The following is an 18,059-nucleotide window of genomic DNA, read 5'->3' as shown; positions in this document are numbered from 1 at the left end:
TCCTTATTTTCAATAACATTCTGTATTTATTAATTCCAAATCTAGTTTCGCAAGTTCGAATCCTTGACTATCCTATTTCATATTTACTCACTCACAAGAACAGGCTTCTGTTATCGTAACAAAACCAAGCTCCTATCTTTACATCATCAATGCTCTGATTCCCATCTAGCATCAATTGAAATGGATGGCTCTCGTCTTGGGGAGGTTTCATGTTTTGACAAGCACCTGGGTTTGACCTTTACTCTTGATTTGAAATGGAACAAGTATATCAAGTCTGTTGCCCGGGCAGCGGGGGAAATGGTAGGATCCTTCTACCGCTCCAGAAGATATCTCACTATTGATGCAATTCTCTATCTGTATAAAAGCCAAGTACGTCCAAAGATGGAGTACTGCTGCCACATCTGGGCTGGAGCTTCTAAAAACAGCCTATCCTGCCTTGACAAAGTACAAAATAGACTTTGTGGCTTAGTGGGTATGCCCTTTTCTCTTCCCACAGAAGAGACATTGCAAGCCTGTCTTTGTTTTATCGTTATTTCCATGGAAAGTGCTCGTCCGAGCTCCAATCTCTGGTCCTCCCTCGCCAATCTTTCACGATAAACACCTGTCTAGCTAAAACCACTGTCAGTAATTTCCCCCACTCTTTATCTGTACCTAAATCAAAACGTAGATTCCACGAACATAGCTTTTTTCTGAGAAGTGCACGCCTGTGGAATTCTCTTCCATTTGCCTGTTTCCCACCTGACTACAACTTGGATGTCTTCAAGTCCAACATAAACAAATTCCTGATTAATTGCCCCCTTAAGACACTTTATTAAATCTCCAATACCAACTATTACTATATTTTTATTAATACTTCTTGTGTTATAAAAAAAAAACCCTTATTTTAAACATTTGTAGAAAGTACTGTTGGAATTTTTTAGTTGAAGAATGAAGGAAGTTTCTGTTTTGTAATTCAATTGACGCTACCTTGTTTTACGATACATTATTTATGACAAAATTATGTGAGAAAATTTGTGAAATTTTAAATTATTTTCATATGAATATATTTTAAATATTTAGAAAATTATTTATAGAAATGTAAACTATGAAAGTTTAAAGTACTTTTCAAAAGTAAATTATCTCCACATGAATATATTTTAAATAGTAAAAAAAAATATTTATAAAAATGTAAAATAAACGTTCATTATTTCTTTATTGTTTCAGAATAAAACAAGAAGTAGTTTCATATTTTGTTTCGTATTTCGTTTCATGCTTAGTAACTTCCATTCCATATTTAGGTAAAACGAGTCCCCTTCCGGCATCTTAACTTTGAGTACCGAATTTTTGGACATAACTCTTGGCTGTATTTTTCAGGAAAATTCTGGTTTATCCACCAAAGGCTTGAATTCTTCAAAATGATTAAAAAAGAATGCATTTTTTTTTTTTTAAATATATGAAAATTCCTGGGGAAGCAAGTAAAAAAAAAAAACACAATCATTGTAAAATAAAAAAAACATTGATGACCTAAAATTGAAGATGACCAATCAAGGCATTAAAAATGTTGCTTAAGAGGTGACATGTCACAACATAGCGGTCGTAAAATCCAAACTCATTACTTACACTAAACAACCTCGCTGCCACCCTGCAGCTGCACACATCTTGCAAAATTGATAAATTTTTTGCCATCCACAATTTAACACTTCTAAAATTTCTTGTTAAATATATTTTTTTCCAGACAGCCATGAAACATATTAGTGGTTTAGTTGGAGATACTATCGGGAATGAACTTTTCCAATTGTGGGAGGTAAGATTGATTTTTATTTCACAAAATTAATGATGTTGTTTCATAATAATTTTTCATCATTTTTAATGATACTTAAGAAAAAGAGCCAATATTTTAATGAAGTTGATTGTGTAAGTCATCATCATCATAATAATCATCATCATCATCATCATCATCATCATATTGTATGAATGGATATGGATCTTCTGCATTCCTTTTTTTCTCTTTCGTTTCCAGGAATACGAATTTCAGACGAGCAAAGAAGCAGAATTTGTCAAAGACTTGGATAAGTTTGAAATGATTGTGCAAGCTTATGAATATGAACAGCTGGACAAGAAACCAAAATATCTGCAAGAATTCTTTGACAGTACCAAAGGTTAGTAGGAACATTTTATAGGGATTGGAATTCTCTTTTAACTGGTGAAAATCGTTTCTGTTTTTATAACAAGAGTTAGGAAAAGCTAATTTTGATTAAACATTATTCCTAGTTTAAGAAAATATCCTAAACCAAAATTTTCATTGCATTTAAAAACTTTTAATTTTGGTGCACAGATCAAACCATAAACAATTGTATCAAATTTTAATAGCTTAACTAACCAATTTTTTTCAAATAGAAACAAACACACCCACTCATACACATGCACACACTCATACACGCAAACACAAAACACGCATGCACTCATGCACACACAAACACATACACGAAAAACATACGCAAACACGAAAACACGCCATCACGTACACACTAACAAACACATCCACACATACACACGCACGCAGAAACTTTGAAAATAGTCAGGAATAGACAGTTTAAGTGCTTCCAAATCACACATTAGGAGATTTTTAAATACATAAACTGTAAATTGTAAACAGTTTAAAGGCTTCCAAATCACACATAGATTTTTAAGTATATAAACTGCAAAATACTGGTTATAAACATAATCGCTTAATCTTTTTTTTTTATTTAGTGTATAAAGAAAGAATTTTTTTCTTTTATAAAAGAAAGAAGAATTAATAGTTATCAGTGCCATTATGTCGAAAAACAGTATGTACGATGTATGTACACAGAAAAGATTTAGCACAGTAGTCAGGAATAGACAGTACGTGTCTCGGCTATATTAATCGATTAATCTGTTCAAAAGGTTTGTATTGTATTTACGAACGCACATAAGAATGGAATTGTAAGTTTACTGTAGATGTGAATATGTGTACGTTTTTTTTTCTCTGCAAATTTTGTTTTGTGAAATGTTTATAAACAGTAAATATTATTTGTTGTTGTAAGTTCTAACAACAGATGTTGTGTTTTTTGTTTCAGGCCCATCGCCAGGCCAAATAATGTTACTTAGCGACACCATTGTTTTAAATTGTAAGAACTGTTCGTTTATTTATAGAAGAATACAATTCTGTAATATTGTTATATAGTTATTATTATTAGTATTAGACGATACCACTTGTGCGCGTATGTTACGTGAGTTCTTATTAGTAAAGATATGAGTCTTAGTGAGAGTTCTTATCTTATTACATATGATGTTGTATCTTAGAGAGAGAGAGATGTGTATGTAATGACATTTTATAACACAGACATATAATAACAATACAATTTACCTTTTTGTAGAAACCACAAACACAAAGATGAGCTTTATCACAAAACACATGATGAATTTATTTCTTTATGACCGGTCGTGATTTCCTCATTAAGAATTCAAAGTTTCACATTTTAGTTTCTGAAGTGACGTCTCGCTTCAGACGTCCGCCTGTCTCTGAGTTTTCTCACTGACCGTCTCCCCGACCAACTAACTCTCACTTCCTATATTGAGAAATCCATGCATCCCGGCCACGTGAGCAAAATTCACGACTTTGCACGTTTCCGACATTGATTTCCCAATAACCTATTTTTTCTTGTGTTGTTTCCACAAAGGAATTCAACCTGCATATCTAATTTATTTAACCCATATTTTATTATCCACATTCTTTTAACAATTGAATAGTTTATTTATTATTTATTTCATCCGAATTAACAATTTACTGGACATTCCATTTAAACCTATTGTTCTTTAAAACTTATGTCCAGAGTTCGATTTCTGCTTTCTCTTATTTTCATTTTAACTAATCTCTCTATTTTTATACTTACATGAACAGGGGACAGCCCTTATCATGTAACATCATGAGATTATGCATAGCTCAGCCAATGAGAATTGCTGGAATTTCCAGAGGGAGAAATTATTACTTTTGGGGCGAGGAATGGAAAGATAATGGTATGTCTATGCGTATATGGGCCAGTTAAGAAGGGTACCTTGAAAACATAGCTATAATGTGTATATATCTTCCTGATATTGACTGGGGGCATTATGAGGACTGTAGATATAGAGAGAAAAATACAAACTACTACCCGGTGTTGCTTGGGACCGTATAAAGCAATGAGAAAAATGAAGTTGACTTTGAAAATTTATTCTTAGAGGAATTTTTATGTTTATATATCATTTGCTATCTCAAGCAAAAGATATTTTACCTAACCTAGGACGTAAATTACACAAATTATGTATGAAATAGTTTTAACTTCCCTGCGACATGTAATTAACAGCATGATTGTAATGTCAATATATATGAAACAATTTAACATACTCTCAACAGGTATTGTACAATATATATGAACTAATTTCTCTTCCTACCAAGGCCATCATAATTTTAAGAAAAATGAATTCACTATTAGAAGATAGATCATTAGAATTTCCAAATAAATGCATAAATACATTGTCTTGGTTTGTGATTAGGCAATGCTTGCTTCTCCATAAAATTTGTAATTACTATGTTTCTTTTCCCACCACAACCACCACTGACACTATAAATTTAAGTGAAATTATATAATTTCTAGAATCAGATTCAGCAGATTTTCCAAATATGTAAATATTATTTCAGCACGTTTAATATGTCAGTTTCTTATTTAATAAATTGTTAGGTGAAAGTACAGACTAGTTTAAAAAATAGCTTCCCCATATTAAGAATGGCTTTTTGAATAATAATGTTATTATTTCAGCACGGTCCGTATTCCATATGTTATTTTCCACCCCCCTCTGTCCTTAAAAATATGTATGAAATAAAGTAAATCTGAGATCGTAAAAAAAAAAAAGATTTATAGGTTTGTCTTCATATTTACAAATTCAAAACCGTGAGTAAATTTTACATGTTATTACTAGCAATACACATGAAAAAATTGAAATAGCTTGAAATATTTCAATATTGGTATGCATAGAAAGAGCTTGATGAGCTAAGAAAGAATCTTTTTAAATTTTTAAAATCTGATTAAAATTAAGGAAGTTATGGCTATTTTTGTGCCTCACACGTTTGGATATTTTCCCCTCTTTAAGACCATATGCGTTTCGTCATATTTTTTACACTACTTTTTCAGTAAAAATGTCATATCTTTGTTAAAACACAAGACTAAAAAATGAAATTTACCATATAAGTGTATTTTTGTGCAAGGAATCAGAATATGCGACTGAAAATCTCCCAAAGTTTATGGTTTCCAAATAATCTGCAGTAAATGTGCATAAATATGCAGCAATTCCTTAAAAATGCCATGTATCCATAAACAGAAAAGAAGTTGGAGAACTCAAAGTTGAATTGTAATGTGCTTTATGTACAAAAAACTTAAATCTAAACATAAGACCATTTAAAAATGAATATATTGCAATATTTCTTTGGTATTATTGTAGATTAACACCTTCTGTTTAACCCCACTCAACTCCTTCTGACCACCCCTCCAAAATGTGATTCTACCTTTTTAGGAAATTATGTATAAAATGCCATGAAAAACTTTAATGAAAGATAAACAAATTATTTTAGAATTGAATGTAAAATAATTTCCTATTACAGGTCATTCTAGCATTTTAGGGCAGTTAACTGTTTTTTTTTTCTATGGGAAAATATGCATGTTTTTTTGTTTTTTTTAAGATGATTATGTGTAGTTTTAAGAGGGTTTCTATGCAATGAGAATATGGGGAGGGTTGCCATTCGGACTTTGAATTAATTGTAGGGCTAAGGAAAATTATGTGTGAACATACTGAAAACTTGACAGAGACAAAGCTAACAAAAACAATATTAGAGGGGGGAGCGGTTAGTTTCACAAAAATTTAATGTAAAATAATTCATCATTTCCTGGCCGTTCTAGCATTTTAGGACAGTTAACCAATTTATTTTTATGTGTATTTTTCTTTAAGGAAGGATCTATTTTTTGTTTGTTTGTTTTAGATGCTTGTATGTGGCTTACAGAGGTATTTTGTTGGGGGGGGGGGCTTGCCACTCGAACTTAGTGTTATTGTTAGGGTTAAAGAGTGTTTTAGGAGGAGACTTGCCACACATAATTTGTATTAGAGGTGAAGTTAAGAGCTTTTTTTCAAAAAGAGCGTTCAAAAATTTGTTGATTTCTATTTTCGAGGTTGAAGGTGTTAATTCCATAGGCCGTTTATACTACGCTGGAGCAGGTTGTAAAAATATCTTTCGCTTAATAAGTAGAAAAAAAATAACGAAATAAAAAGCTTCCTAATTGTAGTTTGATGTGTTTTCTAACTGCTTTTAAAATTTCAAGAATATTGATATAGATTTTGAGGGTTTGTATTACTATACACATAGATTCAAAAAAGTTGTCAAAAAAACAAATATATAACAAATAAATGTTATCAAAAGCAAGTTACTTTTCTACCTAACTGGATAATTTTTTAGTGTTTTTATTTAATGTAACATGTTTATTCAGCTTGAAAACAGTGTTTACCGATGTTTTGGAAAATTTAAAATGGCGCCCGACTCTCTTGAAACGGTAAGTTTGGGGAAAAGAGTTAAAAATAAAAAAGTAAACAAAATACTGCTAGAAACTCGCTCAATATATGTTACCGTGACATAGGCTGACATATATTCGGTGAGTTTTTAACAGTATTTTGTATAGTTTTTTTTTATTTTTAACTCCTTTTCTCAAACTTACCGTGTCAAAGAGAGTCGGGCCGGGCGCCATTTTTAATTTTCTACGGTAAACACTGTATTTTTTTCGAGCTGAATAAACATGTTACATTGAATAAAAACACAAAAAATATATCCAGTTTGGTAGAAAAGTAACTTATCTTGCCTTTGATAACATTTATTTGTTATATATTTGTTTTTTGACAACTTTTTCGAATCTATGTATAAACGAGATTTGGATACTTATTTTGATTTTGAAAAAAAAACATTTGTGGCTGTTCGCAGTAAAACATTGTTTTAATTCGCTGTTCAAAACTAATTTAAAGAATAAAAGTGCATGCAAGCTATATATCTACAAAAGTTTTTGTTTTTTTAACCATGTTTTTAAATTTGACGAGATTTGTGAGAAATTGCAACAGATTTATAATGCCGAATTGGTTAGGATTGTTGTTATTATATATTCTGAAACCCGAATAGTTCTAAACTAATGTTATTCTGATAACAAAATAGCTCTAATTAAACATAAGAACATTTATATTCATATTTTCATGTTTTTCTTAATTCGTTCTTGAATAAAAATTAAAGAACGCGTGTTTGTTTACAACTGTGCTATCGCTGATTCTACAGGCTGGAGCTGCTGCTGCTGCTTAAACTTCATTTGACCAAATTCGATAATTAGAAACAATTTTTTTTTCGGGTAGGTCCTTTTAAATTATCAATTACCGCGGTCCTACTCAACATAAAACAATACTTTTAATTGATAAAGATAGTAAAAAGATTGATTTACTTACTACTGGGTGTCCGAAGAATTTTTTTTTCAAAATGTTCAATACTCGTCATATTAAAGTCTTATTTTTAACACGACAAAAAAAGAAATGGTCAAAAATATTTCGGACACTTGACAGTATTAAGATTAACACCTCTTCTAATTGGTTCCCAAATTTCATGACGAAATTCTTCATACAATCACGGTACGGACCTTTAGAAAACAGGGGGGGTCATTACAAAACCTTACCGAAAACGCCATTTTATGACGTTCACATTTTTATCACTTTATTTGCTTAAAACTCTTAAAATATATAATGTACATTCATATTTATTAATTCATTTGAAAGTATATTCATTTCCGAACAAAACAGTAGTAATTTGAAGACTTGAAGTGCTTTGGTTTAAAAAATATGGCTATTTTAGTAGAACTACCTTGAAATCTGTGATTATCGAAAGCGTTTTTTCGTCCGTGTGTATTACTATTATTACATTTCTTTTATTAATACAAAGACATTAAAAAAATGAGTTGGTGTCATCAGCTAGAATTTAAATCAAAATATCTGACGTCGGCGAGTGGTTAGTTAAGCTTTTAAATATTAGTATGTCTATTTGAAAATATACAAAATAGATTCAACTAATTTATTACAGAGTTTTTAATTTTTACTGTTTTTAAATGTGACTTGATTAATTAGTCTGTCATGCATGATTTGAAACTTTTTATGCACTAATTTGAAACATTTTTATGCACTAATTTGAAATTTTTTTATGCACTAATTTGAAATTTTTTATGCACTAATTTGAAATTTTTTATGCACTAATTTGAAATTTTTTTATGCACTAATTTGAATTTTTTTATGCACTAATTTGAATTTTTTTATGCACTAATTTGAAAATTTTTAATGCACTAATTTGAAATTTTTTAATGCACTAATTTGAAATTTTTTTATGCACTAATTTGAATTTTTTTATGCACTAATTTGAATTTTTTTATGCACTAATTTGAAATTTTTTTATGCACTAATTTGAAATTTTTTATGCACTAATTTGAAACTTTTTTATGCACTAATTTGAAATTTTTTTATGCACTAATTTGAAATTTTTTAATGCACTAATTTGAATTTTTTTATGCACTAATTTGAATTTTTTTATGCACTAATTTGAAAATTTTTAATGCACTAATTTGAAATTTTTTATGCACTAATTTGAAAATTTTTAATGCACTAATTTGAAATTTTTTAATGCACTAATTTGAAATTTTTTTATGCACTAATTTGAATTTTTTTATGCACTAATTTGAATTTTTTTATGCACTAATTTGAAATTTTTTTATGCACTAATTTGAAATTTTTTAATGCACTAATTTGAATTTTTTTAATGCACTAATTTGAATTTTTTTATGCACTAATTTGAATTTTTTTATGCACTAATTTGAAAATTTTTAATGCACTAATTTGAAAGTTTTTAATGCACTAATTTGAAATTTTTTTATGCACTAATTTGAAATTTTTTAATGCACTAATTTGAAAATTTTTAATGCACTAATTTGAAAGTTTTTAATGCACTAATTTGAAATTTTTTATGCACTAATTTGAAAATTTTTAATGCACTAATTTGAAATTTTTTAATGCACTAATTTGAAATTTTTTTATGCACTAATTTGAATTTTTTTATGCACTAATTTGAATTTTTTTATGCACTAATTTGAAATTTTTTTATGCACTAATTTGAAATTTTTTATGCACTAATTTGAAATTTTTTTATGCACTAATTTGAAATTTTTTTATGCACTAATTTGAAATTTTTTAATGCACTAATTTGAATTTTTTTATGCACTAATTTGAATTTTTTTATGCACTAATTTGAAAATTTTTAATGCACTAATTTGAAATTTTTTTATGCACTAATTTGAAATTTTTTAATGCACTAATTTGAATTTTTTTATGCACTAATTTGAATTTTTTTATGCACTAATTTGAATTTTTTTATGCACTAATTTGAAACTTTTTTATGCACTAATTTGAAACTTTTTTATGCACTAATTTGAATTTTTTTATGCACTAATTTGAAATTTTTTATGCACTAATTTGAAATTTTTTATGCACTAATTTGAAATTTTTTAATGCACCAATTTGAAACTTTTTTATGCACTAATTTGAATTTTTTTATGCACTAATTTGAAATTTTTTATGCACTAATTTGAATTTTTTTATGCACTAATTTGAAATTTTTTAATGCACCAATTTGAAACATTTTTATGGACTAATTTGAAATTTTTTATGCACTAATTTGAATTTTTTTATGCACTAATTTGAATTTTTTAATGCACCAATTTGAAACATTTTTATGCACTAATTTGAAATTTTTTATGCACTAATTTGAATTTTTTTATGCACTAATTTGAAATTTTTTAATGCACCAATTTGAAACTTTTTTATGGACTAATTTGAAATTTTTTATGCACTAATTTTAAATTTTTTTATGCACTAATTTAAATTTTTTTATGCACTAATTTGAAACATTTTTATGCACAAATTTGAAATTTTTTATGCACTAATTTGAAATTTTTTATGCACTAATTTAAATTTTTTTATGCACTAATTTGAAACATTTTTATGCACTAATTTGAAATTTTTTATGCACTAATTTAAATTTTTTTATGCACTAATTTGAAATTTTTTATGCACTAATTTGAAATTTTTTATGCACTAATTTGAAATTTTTTATGCACTAATTTAAATTTTTTTATGCACTAATTTGAAATTTTTTTATGCACTAATTTGAAACATTTTTATGCACTAATTTGAAACATTTTTATGCACTAATTTGAAATTTTTTATGCACTAATTTAAATTTTTTTATGCACTAATTTGAAATTTTTTATGCACTAATTCGAAACTTTTTTATGCACGAATTCGAAACTTTTTTATGCACTAACCTGAAATTTTTTTATGCACTAATTTAAATTTTTTTATGCACTAACCTGAAATTTTTTTATGCACTAATTTAAACATTTTTATGCACTAATTAAAAAGTTTTTATGCACTAATTTGAAATTATTTATGCACTAATTTGAAACTTTTTTATGCACTAATTTAAATTTTTTTATGCACCAATTTGAAACTTTTTTATGCACTAATTTGAATTTTTTAATGCACTAATTTGAAATTTTTTATGCACTAATTTGAATTTTTTTATGCACTAATTTGAAATTTTTTAATGCACCAATTTGAAACTTTTTTATGCACTAATTTGAATTTTTTTATGCACTAATTTGAAATTTTTATGCACTAATTTGAAATTTTTTATGCACTAATTTGAAATTTTTTATGCACTAATTTAAATTTTCTTATGCACTAATTTGAAATTTTTTTATGCACTAATTTGAAACATTTTAATGCACTAATTTGAAACATTTTTATGCACTAATTTGAAATTTTTTATGCACTAATTTAAATTTTTTTATGCACTAATTTGAAATTTTTTATGCACTAATTCGAAACTTTTTTATGCACGAATTCGAAACTTTTTTATGCACTAACCTGAAATTTTTTTATGCACTAATTTAAATTTTTTTATGCACTAACCTGAAATTTTTTTATGCACTAATTTAAACATTTTTATGCACTAATTTAAAAGTTTTTATGCACTAATTTGAAATTATTTATGCACTAATTTGAAACTTTTTTATGCACTAATTTAAATTTTTTAATGCACCAATTTGAAACTTTTTTATGCACTAATTTGAAATTTTTTATGCACTAATTTGAATTTTTTTAATGCACCAATTTGAAACTTTTTTATGCACTAATTTGAATTTTTTTATGCACTAATTTGAAATTTTTTAATGCACCAATTTGAAACTTTTTTATGGACTAATTTGAAATTTTTTATGCACTAATTTTAAATTTTTTTATGCACTAATTTAAATTTTTTTATGCACTAATTTGAAACATTTTTATGCACTAATTTGAAACATTTTTATGCACTAATTTGAAATTTTTTATGCACGAATTTGAAATTTTTTATGCACTAATTTGAAACATTTTTATGCACTAATTTGAAATTTTTTATGCACTAATTTAAATTTTTTTATGCACTAATTTGAAATTTTTTATGCACTAATTTAAACTTTTTTATGCACTAATTTGAAATTTTTTAATGCACCAATTTGAAACTTTTTTATGCACTAATTTGAATTTTTTTATGCACTAATTTGAAATTTTTTATGCACTAATTTGAATTTTTTTATGCACTAATTTGAAATTTTTTAATGCACCAATTTGAAACTTTTTTATGGACTAATTTGAAATTTTTTATGGACTAATTTTAAATTTTTTTATGCACTAATTTAAATTTTTTTATGCACTAATTTGAAACATTTTTATGCACTAATTTGAAACATTTTTATGCACTAATTTGAAATTTTTTATGCACTAATTTAAATTTTTTTATGCACTAATTTGAAACATTTTTATGCACTAATTTGAAATTTTTTATGCACTAATTTAAATTTTTTTATGCACTAATTTGAAATTTTTTATGCACTAATTTGAAATTTTTTATGCACTAATTTGAAATTTTTTATGCACTAATTTAAATTTTTTTATGCACTAATTTAAATTTTTTTATGCACTAATTTAAATTTTTTTATGCACTAATTTGAAACATTTTTATGCACTAATTTTAAACATTTTTATGCACGAATTTGAAATTTTTTATGCACTAATTTGAAATTTTTTTATGCACTAATTTGAAATTTTTTATGCACTAATTCGAAACTTTTTTATGCACGAATTCGAAACTTTTTTATGCACTAACCTGAAATTTTTTTATGCACTAATTTAAATTTTTTTATGCACTAACCTGAAATTTTTTTATGCACTAATTTAAACATTTTTATGCACTAATTTAAAAGTTTTTATGCACTAATTTGAAATTATTTATGCACTAATTTGAAACTTTTTTATGCACTAATTTGAAATTTTTTTATGCACTAATTCGAAATTTTTTTTATGCACTAATTTAAATTTTTCTATGCACTAATTTTAAACTTTTTTATGCACTAATTTAAAATGACATTTGAATTCATATTTTCATTCTTTTTGTCTACTGTTCTCATCTTGAATGTTATTTGCACAACGTTTTGGTTGATGTAACTTCCGAATTTCTTCCGGTGTATCCAGTCAAACTTGAGAATCTGCATGGAATTTTTAGTGGAACACTTTATTTAATCCATAGGGGTAGCATGTTTTTGTTTCCGTCAGTCATGACTGAGTAGAGGTAATTTGCAATTGTATTTTGAATATCACCGATACTTAAGATTGAACCTTCAACATCAAGAAGATTAACTTTACAATTTCAATAAGTACTCTAACAACTGCATCACAGGTGCTTGTCGAAAGATTCCAGACTCTGACAAAATACTTCTGATGAAGGTTAAAGGTTACATCGACCACAACGTTAAAATAAAAGATGAGAACAGTAGCATTTGAATGTCACAAATTTTTTCGTTCTTTTGTTTATCTCTATTCAGAAAATTTTTTTTTTTTCAAATTTCTTAACTTGTACGTAATATGGTGCGTCTAAATATTTTGGATCAATATTCTACATTTATTCTGTATCCAAATTGAATATTAACAATGCTATTTAAGCCTACTCGAATTCATCCTTCACTTTTTGCTAAAATATTTTCATGGAAAAAAATTTATATTAGTAAAAAAAATGAAAAATAAAAAGCCTACATTGAAATGAGTTTCCCCGCTTGATATTGAATTGCACAAAATGGCTGCCACATTTTTCATATGAAAATTTTTCTTGTCTGCTAAATTACAATTTGGACAAAGATGTAAGTTCAATACATATTTTTAACTGTCTACTCAGACATACAAGGTGCCTTCAATAACTTTCCAGACTTTTCATATGGTACTTTCATTGATAGCACACACTTAAAAGTTTAATCCCCTTCAAAGTAATCTCCTCTGGCTGTAATACACTTTTTGTATTGTTCCAAACTTCTGGAAGCCCTCATGGAAATCCTTTTGTGTAAGCATGTCAGTGACTCTTGTCACATCCTCTTTCATCTCCTCAATTGTCTCATAATGACAGACTCTAAGGTTTTCCTTGAGCTTAGAGAATAACCATGTCACAGGAAGTAAGGTCTCGACTATAAAGAAGGTGAAGATCTATCTTGATGCCCATCTTTGTCAAATAGTCTGTGACAAGGATGGAGTTGTGGACTGATCTTCTCTAAGCACCCTTTAGACGAACTTTGCACAAATCGTCCGCATCTTCAGTTCCTCGTTAATAATTGTGTGTACAGTTCCCACACTGAAATCAAACTTATTTTCTCTATAAACACATGACTATCCTTATCCATGAAATTCTTTATTTGGCCAATCAACTCTGGTGTTCTGACTTCCTTACTCCTTCCACATCTCTCACAGACTCCTTGTCTTCATTGAATCTCTTATGCCACTCAAAAACTGATGCTCGATTCATGCAATATGGTCCAAATACATTTGTCATTTTTCCAAGTTTAAAACAGATTTTTATTGCATATCGTTCTTATAAAGTGTCTTCATGTCCAGATTGCATTTTTGAAATTCACCAGCTGTAACAATCAGGCTTTAGTAGGATGTATTCCAATTCCTGCTGTAACTGTTCATTTGAACCTGAAATCATACAAATTGGTCAGTCATCTCAAAAGATGTATAGCAATTTTCAAGAGTCTACGACAATTTTAAATGCCTGTACAAAAAAGTCTGGAAACTTATTAAAGGCATCTTGTATCCCAATGATGCCAAAAAGTTTAACAATATACTTTTATTGTATATTTAGCTTTTGTCTAAAGTATGTAATTTTTTAGATGAGGATTGATAATTTTTTTATGATTATTGTTCTCGTCTTGAGTGTTTATTCAGACAATGTTGTAGCTGATTAAACCTCTGACCTACAACAAGGGTATCTTGTCAAAGTCTGGAATCTGTCAAACTTGGTAATTTGTGCGGAATTTTGAATGGAATTCTTTATCTAATCCACGGAGGTAACATGCGTACAATACCATCATAAAAGTACAAGTCTTAAATATTTCACAATTGTGTTCTTCGTGTCACCTGTACTGAGGATTGAACCTTAACTTCCAGAAGAGTGTTGCTTGCAAGGATCTGTGGCATAGTGGATAAAGTACTAAGTAAAAATCAGTGGCTCTAATCTGACGGTAGAAGGTTCAAATCTCAGCATAGGTGATACTAAGAATGTAATTGCAATATACTTGAGACTTTTATCTAATCATGGCTGACAGAACAAGAACGTTGGAAATTTTGTACAGATTCGCAAGTTTGACAGAAAAAAATACACCGGAGGATGATTAGAGATTACATCGGACGAAACGTGAACGTAACACTCAAGTAGTCAGAAAATCCCAATAATCTGAATTTTAATTAAATTTTACACCTGTGGTTTTTTGATGGAGAAATTCCTTTCTTCTTTTCAGGTGTGTTCAAAACGTCTCAAGTGCAATCGTGGGTAGAGGAACTGGAAAAAATCCGGGACATTCCGTAGATAAAAAATATTTATTAAAGAGAAATTCATATTTTATTTTATTGTCTTTGTCTTTTTAATTTGTTTTTTGACAAAAAAAAAAAAAAAAAAAAAAAACGCAACCCATTTTTAATGAATCCGAATGTTTTATTTTCTAATGTTTTTTTTGCTTATCAAAAGGCGAAAGGCTACTCAGTGATAAGAGTTAATGCGATTTTCAATTTGATGATGAAGAGTACTATGAGAGGATTGAAAACAGTGAAATGGGCAGTATTTGATTCGTAAATAAAACAAGAATTTGTTAATATTCGACTTGAAAATGACAATGTTGTAGTGTTAGATGATCAAGGTTGAGTGTACCCAGCCATCAAAAATTAATGTGAAAAAAAAAACAAGAACAAAACAATGAAAAAAACAAAACAATGAAAATGATTTGTCCTTGTTATTGAACTTGGCTGTGATTAAGCTGACACTATCAAACATAAGAGTTGAATCAATTGTCAAAAAGGTCACAATGAGTTAACAGTTTTTGCTTTGAATTCCATCAAAAACGCCGTCTATCAAATACCAAACGTCATCTCCCTCTTACTCGTTCCCAACACAAGCATCTGCAATAAAACTGATTAAGCTATATATCTCTATAAAAGTGAAAAGGTGTGTGAGGACAATTCTCAACCTATATACTTAACAAATTTTTGATCTACAGACGTGAAAATTAGTATATAGGGTTTTCAGACATATAGAAAACTTTTTAATCAGTTTTCATCTGGAAAAAAAAACTGCTGAGGAGTCAAAATTGGTACTTGGGGGGGGTCATCGAATTTTTTTGTTTAACTGTTTTACAACTGTACATGCGGAAATCATTCACATGACAGTTTCTTTGTTAAAATTATGTAGGTTTCAAAACACTTTTTAAAGATTGTGGCAAGTTGGCCTAATGGTTATCATACTTGCTTTAGGCTTTGGTTTTGATCTCAACTCAAGTATTTTTTTTTACTTACAAGACGTGAATGTCTCAAGTTTCTTTTCATTTTTTTTTTAGCTTTTTTTTTTTAAAGAAATTTCACGTTATGTTTAATATCGAGCAATGTCGAGTACATCTGCTGTTATTTTTATAAATCAAAGCATTGTCATTCTTCTGAGTCATTCTTCTGAGTAATTCTTCTGAGTACAGCATCTTATAATAGTGGTCAACTAGACGAGTCTTTATTGTGAATATTTTACAAAGGAGGAACCAGAAATTGGTGCTCAGTCGAGTACCAATCAGGAAAATAACGATAAACAAAGACTAGCAATGTCCCTACTCTGGTAAATCGATTGTAAAGAAGTCATCCCGCACTAGAATTTGGAATTGATTTTTGAACTTTGTGTGAGCAGCACTTGTGCATTAAAAAAACAAAACTCCATCGTAAGATATGTGACTCTTAAAAAGATAATAATTCCAGTAATTTTAAGAACAACCAAACTCATGAAAAACAATTTCAAAAACTGGCAAATATACCCAGTGAACCAAGTATAAGAGAGGTTCAAATAATTGCAAGAGGCAGTTAGAATTGTAAAAAGATCTCTCGGTTGGAACATCTGAGATAGCAGGTGAATGTCTGGCATCCCGTAGGATGCTTCATCCCCAGCTTGAAAAAACTGATAAGAAAATTAAAAAAAATAAATAAAGGGTTGTGACTGGAGTGAGGTAATTTTTTGAGTGGTAGAATGATCCAACTATTTTTCCAATGACGGATGTAAGTCTTCGATTTTAGGCTGAATGAAGTTCAATCTACAGAGCTTGATAAAACAGATGGATTTTTCAAGGAGAGATCTATTCATTTCAACTGTAGGAAAGTGAGGATCCGAGCATGAAATGCTGATGAAATTAACATAATTTTCTCCCTATTGGACGATAGTGCTCCAGATCTGAAGAGAGAGAATCAGAATCATGTTTTATTATCAATGCTTTTTAAAGTGTTGCCATAGGCTGTTGTATCATTTGTAGATGTTAATAATTTTGTAATATGATCTGGAAAATAAGCAAAAAGTGTTTGGTATGGAATAGACATTTGAAGCATGTCAGCATTGATACTATGTGTTTGAATCAATAACTAATTTTATAGAACAATCAGAGAAATGATTAGAATGTTGCAAAAAGTTTTCTGGATATTCCCTAGTTACCAAACTGTATCGAAGGCCTTTGATATATCAAAAGTTGTCGTCCTAGAAATTAAACCTTTTGTTGATAATTTTATGCTAAATGTGCTTCATGTGCATCACGTGCTTCGTTTTAGTCAACGACATGCATTGCGTCATTTCATTATCGTGCACATCCAAATAATTTGCAAGCAATCCGTTATTTCTTTAGTAAGAAAGAATTCGACTACAATTTCCCCAGATTTCCACATTACAGATAGCCGACCTGAGCACAGGTTTCTTCTGGCATGTACTCTTTCGATGAGGAACGATACCAACTTTGTCCTCTGCTAGACAACCGGAAGTTCTTCCGTGCGTCAAGTTTGTGTTTATATTATTTTGTTTAACATTCGCTTTAATTGACCGTATTCGTTGTTTGTATGTTTTTTCCGTCATCTCAAATATTACTTTCTGCTTTTAAGGCTTCAACTTCTGTTAGACTTCCTGAATGGGAAAAATGTATTATTTGGATTCTCTGGACTACTGTTCTCATCTTGAGTGTTATTTTCAAAATGTTTTGGTCGATGTCATCACCAACCTTCTTCAAGTGTATCTTGTCAAACTCTGGAATTTTTCTGCCAAACTCAGGATATCTACACAGGGTTTTGAATGAGATCCTTTATTTAATACATAGCAATAGCATGTTCTTATTCTGTCAGCCATGACTGGGTAGAAGTTTTAAATCGCAATTATATTTTGACTTATTTGCAGTGAAGATTGAACCTTTAACATTACAACTCAATACTAAGTACTTTATCTATTACGCCATAGGTCCTTGCATTCTATGCAGATTCCTGATCGCAACTTGCAAAAAAACTCGAGAGAACCGTAGTCGAAAGAATTCAAATCATATAAATAA

The 18,059-nt window shown here is 28.8% G+C and overlaps 1 protein-coding gene across 4 annotated transcripts in view; it reads left to right on the top strand.

The window, feature by feature from the left end:
* Positions 1-15,076, top strand: part of LOC145243843 (5'-deoxynucleotidase HDDC2-like) — a 45,394-nt gene extending 30,318 nt beyond the window's left edge. For 2 of the 4 annotated variants that reach the window (XM_080106870.1, XM_080106871.1), the window contains exons 4-7: positions 1,715-1,783; positions 2,000-2,138; positions 3,078-3,128; positions 14,973-15,076. In XM_080106870.1, the coding sequence (XP_079962996.1) occupies positions 1,715-1,783; positions 2,000-2,138; positions 3,078-3,128; positions 14,973-15,040 (327 nt within the window). In that variant the 3' untranslated portion in view covers positions 15,041-15,076. The remainder of the gene's footprint in view (positions 1-1,714; positions 1,784-1,999; positions 2,139-3,077; positions 3,129-14,972) is intronic. The other 2 variants (XM_080106872.1, XM_080106873.1) reach the window with 1 other exon arrangement.
* Positions 15,077-18,059: the final 2,983 nt, after the last annotated feature.

Source organism: Euprymna scolopes, chromosome 22, assembly GCF_053919585.1.
Source record: "Euprymna scolopes isolate OS-2025 chromosome 22, ASM5391958v1, whole genome shotgun sequence".
Taxonomy (NCBI): Eukaryota; Metazoa; Mollusca; class Cephalopoda; order Sepiida; family Sepiolidae; genus Euprymna; species Euprymna scolopes.
Note: the sequence above shows the minus strand (reverse complement) of the source record. Positions and strands in the feature narration are given on the sequence as shown.